The sequence below is a fragment of the Grus americana genome, chromosome 27 (genome assembly GCF_028858705.1).
Source record: "Grus americana isolate bGruAme1 chromosome 27, bGruAme1.mat, whole genome shotgun sequence".
NCBI lineage: Eukaryota > Metazoa > Chordata > Aves > Gruiformes > Gruidae > Grus > Grus americana.
The window spans coordinates 907,792-911,381 of record NC_072878.1 but is presented as its reverse complement, the minus strand read 5'-3'; the positions used below and the strand labels follow the sequence as shown (position 1 = coordinate 911,381).

The 3,590-nt window shown below is 51.8% G+C and overlaps 1 protein-coding gene across 1 annotated transcript; it reads left to right on the top strand.

Moving 5' to 3' along the window:
- Nucleotides 1-2,216: 2,216 nt before the first annotated feature.
- LOC129196851 (olfactory receptor 14A16-like) lies at nucleotides 2,217-3,182 on the top strand. Its single transcript, XM_054804821.1, has one exon. It carries the CDS (start codon nucleotides 2,217-2,219, stop codon nucleotides 3,180-3,182), a length of 966 nt encoding a protein of 321 aa, XP_054660796.1.
- The last annotated feature ends 408 nt before the right edge of the window (nucleotides 3,183-3,590 follow it).

Below are 3,590 nucleotides of genomic sequence, written 5' to 3'. Positions count from 1 at the left end.
GGATGGCCCTCAGGGGGACCCATTAATGCTCCAAGAAACTGTGGAGTTTGCATCGCACTGTGACTTCTGGAGAGGTTTCATCAGCTTCCTCTCAGGGCCTGAGCTTCATGGACTCATCCCCAAACCCACCAGAGGGGTCATTAACATGCCGCCTTGGGCTGGTCCTCTGATGCTGGTCTCCTGGGATGGAGGGAGCTCATGGCAAGTGGGCTGTGCTGCAGAGAGACATCTCTGCCCAGGAGCAGCTCCTCTGCCAAGCGCAGCAGGGCTGAGGGCACTGCCAGGGTATCTCAGGGAGATGAGCAAGGCAGGTGAAGAGCTTAAAGGCGGTCAGGACTGGGAGTATGACTGAGAGCTCATGGAAGGAGAAATCTTGAGAGCCCTTGACACGGTAAGACTCTGGGTGCAGGGCAATGCAGCTGTAGTTCCTGGAGACATCTCCTAAAGCTGGAACAGCTGAAGCTTATGGAGGGGGTGGGCTTTTTTAGGCAATTTTGAATAGCTGTGTAGCCACAGTTTTCAGCTGGAGGTGCCCAGGGCTGTACTTCAGAGGACGGTCCCTCCACACCAGGGGAATCTTCTGCCTTCCCGTGTCAACTCTCAGCCTGCTCAGGGAGCTCCCCATGCAACTGCAGGGAGAAGCTGTGGGTGGAAGGAGCGACCCCCTGGAAGGGCAGGGCAGGGTCCTTCTGCTGGTCTGAGGGTGCTGTGTGGGTCAGGGTTATTCACAGCTCCAGATCACCCCTGGGACATTTCCCAGGGCACTTTTCAAGAAGCACGTCAAGACAGGGGCTACATGGAAAGAAAGGTGCTTCCCAGGGTTGGTGCTTTCAATTCCCTGCTGTGATGGTCGGAGGAAACAGTGATGCAGCTGTCAGGTTTGCACAGGAGACCAAGACTCCTCCAGCATTACAGTGAGTAATGAACAGGTTTTTCAAGGCACCTGATAAAGTCACTTCACCCTTTCCTCTGCCTACAGAAAGCATTCACATCACCTTTGTGGTGCCTTCAGGGTTGATCTGCTCTTCTCCTTAAGACCTGCCAACACAGAGGTGCCCCTGGGCAGTGCCCTGCTGCCAGGAGGGGTCTGCAGGGCAGAGCTGAGCACACAGAGGGTGGGATGGGCTCTGTGAGCAGGGACAGGGAGGAGAGGTGTGGGCAGAGCACCAGCTCCTGGCAGGGACAGCTCCAGGCAGCAGAGACATGGGCAGGGAGTGGGAGGAAACTGCAGCCAAGCCCTGGGCTAGGCTGCCTTCGGGCTGCTCTCTTGTGGTCCCTCACTCTAGATGTCTGCTGAGCAATGAGGTGACTCTCCATTTAAGATATCCCATCTTCAGGAGACTTGATTTTCTGCTTAGTGCATCTCACTGGTCTCGCGTGCTGTCCCCCAGAAAGGCACGGCTCTCCTGTAGGATCCCAGGGAGTGCTGAGCCATCCCTCATGGGTTGCCAGTCTCCTCTCAGATTCCTTTGCTTCTCTCTGAGATGGGCTGTGTCCTGCCCTCTCCATCACAACTCCACCTATGTGCTTGAAAAAGAAGAGTTTACAGATCTGCCCTTTGAAACAGCACTCCCTTGCTCTCATTAGAATCTAGCTGCTTTTTTTTTTAAAGAGTAATTTGTGTGCACAGCCATCCTCAATGTAGAAGAAGCAAAAGCACAGGGCATCTGGGACCAAGACTGATGGGCAATGCAGCTCTCCTGACTCTGCACTGAGACACAGAGACCTGAGCCCTTTTCCCTGTCTTGTCCTAAGAGTCCACACTTTCAGTCATAAAAAAGGGGATTTCTTCCCTTAAAAATACTCACCAGAAGTGATGGTGGAAACGAAAAAAACAACAGAGAAAATCACCATAAAGACATGCTCAGCCTCTCTTCTGCAGCCCACACTCTCTGGAGTGGTGAGTGCAGATATTGAACATTTCCATCAAGGGTGAATTGCATCTGACAGCCCTGGTGACCATCGGGGGTGTCAAGAACCAGCTCCCATGTACTCACTGCAGCAGGGCAGAGCTGACTCCTTGGCAGCACAGGGGCAGAGGTCCTGCTCCTCACAGCACACTCAGCCAGCACAAAGCAAAGAGAGGAAAAGCCTTGGAATTGGGGGAGGGGGATGGGATGTCTATGAAAAATGGAGTGGCTTTGCTCAGAGAAGTCTGTTGTAATTTTCCCGTCTTTTCCTCCTTAGGACAATGTCCGTCTGTCAAGAACAAGGATATGACCAACTGCAGCTCCATGACCCACTTCCTCCTCCTGGCATTTGCAGACACACGGGAGCTGCAGCTCTTGCACTTCTGGCTCTTCCTGGGCATCTACCTGGCTGCTCTCCTGGCCAATGGCCTCATCATCACTGCCATAGCCTGCGACCACCACCTCCACACCCCCATGTACTTCTTCCTCCTCAACCTCTCCCTCCTCGACCTGGGCTCCGTCTCCACCACTGTGCCTAAAGCCATGGTCAATTCCCTCTGGAACACAAAGGTTATCTCCTACACAGGATGTGCTGCACAGGTCTTTTTCTTTTACTTTCTTATGCCAGCACAGTATTATCTTCTCACTGTCATGTCCTATGACCGCTACGTTGCCATCTGCCAACCCCTGCACTACGGGACCCTCCTGGGCAGCAGAGCTTGTGTCCACATGGCAGCAGCTGCCTGGGGCAGTGGGTTTCTCTATGCTGTGCTGCACACGGCCAATACATTTTCAATTCCACTGTGCCATGGCAATGCCTTGGACCAGTTCTTCTGCGATGTTCCCCAGATCCTCAAGCTCTCCTGCTCAGATGCCTACCTCAGGGAGTTTGGGCTTATTGTGGTTAGTGCCTGTTTATTCTTTGCGTGTTTTGTTTTCATTATGCTGTCCTATGTGCAGATCTTCAGGGCTGTGCTGAGGATCCCCTCTGAGCAGGGACGGCACAAAGCCTTTTCCATGTGCCTCCCGCACTTGGCCGTGGTGTCCTTGTTTATCAGCAGTGGCATGTTTTCCTACCTGAAGCCCAACTCCATCTCCTCCCCATCCCTGGACCTGGTGGTGGCAGTTCTGTACTCGGTGGTGCCTCCAGCAGTGAACCCCCTCATCTACAGCATGAGGAACCAGGAGCTCAAGGGTGCAGTTCAGACACTGATGACTAGATGTTTTTCAGAAGCAATATACTGCCCATCTCCTCCTACAGTTCACCCGTAACAGAACTCATGACAGGCCCAGCCTGTCTTTTGTATGTTTTCTAGTTGTTGATGTTATTCTTGATTTTAGCTTTTAAAATTTTCTTTTTTTCAGTTGTGATAATGTTGTCCACAAAATTTTCATTATTCATACCAATTCTAATTCATTAATGACCTGTCTGATTTGATCCAGAGAAATTCTAAATTAATTTCCACACCCCCTGTGCATTAAAACATTAAAAACGACACTGCAGTGACATTTGTGACTGAGATTTTTCCTCTGAGACCTTCTCTGGAGCTGCAGAGGCAGTTCCTGTATACAGAGTCCCTGCACAGCAGATCTGTGACAGAGCTGGCCTCTCAAGAGAGGTTTACCATCAGTGGAATTCAATAGACTGGATCCAGTGCAGCACCCAAACACATCTCATGG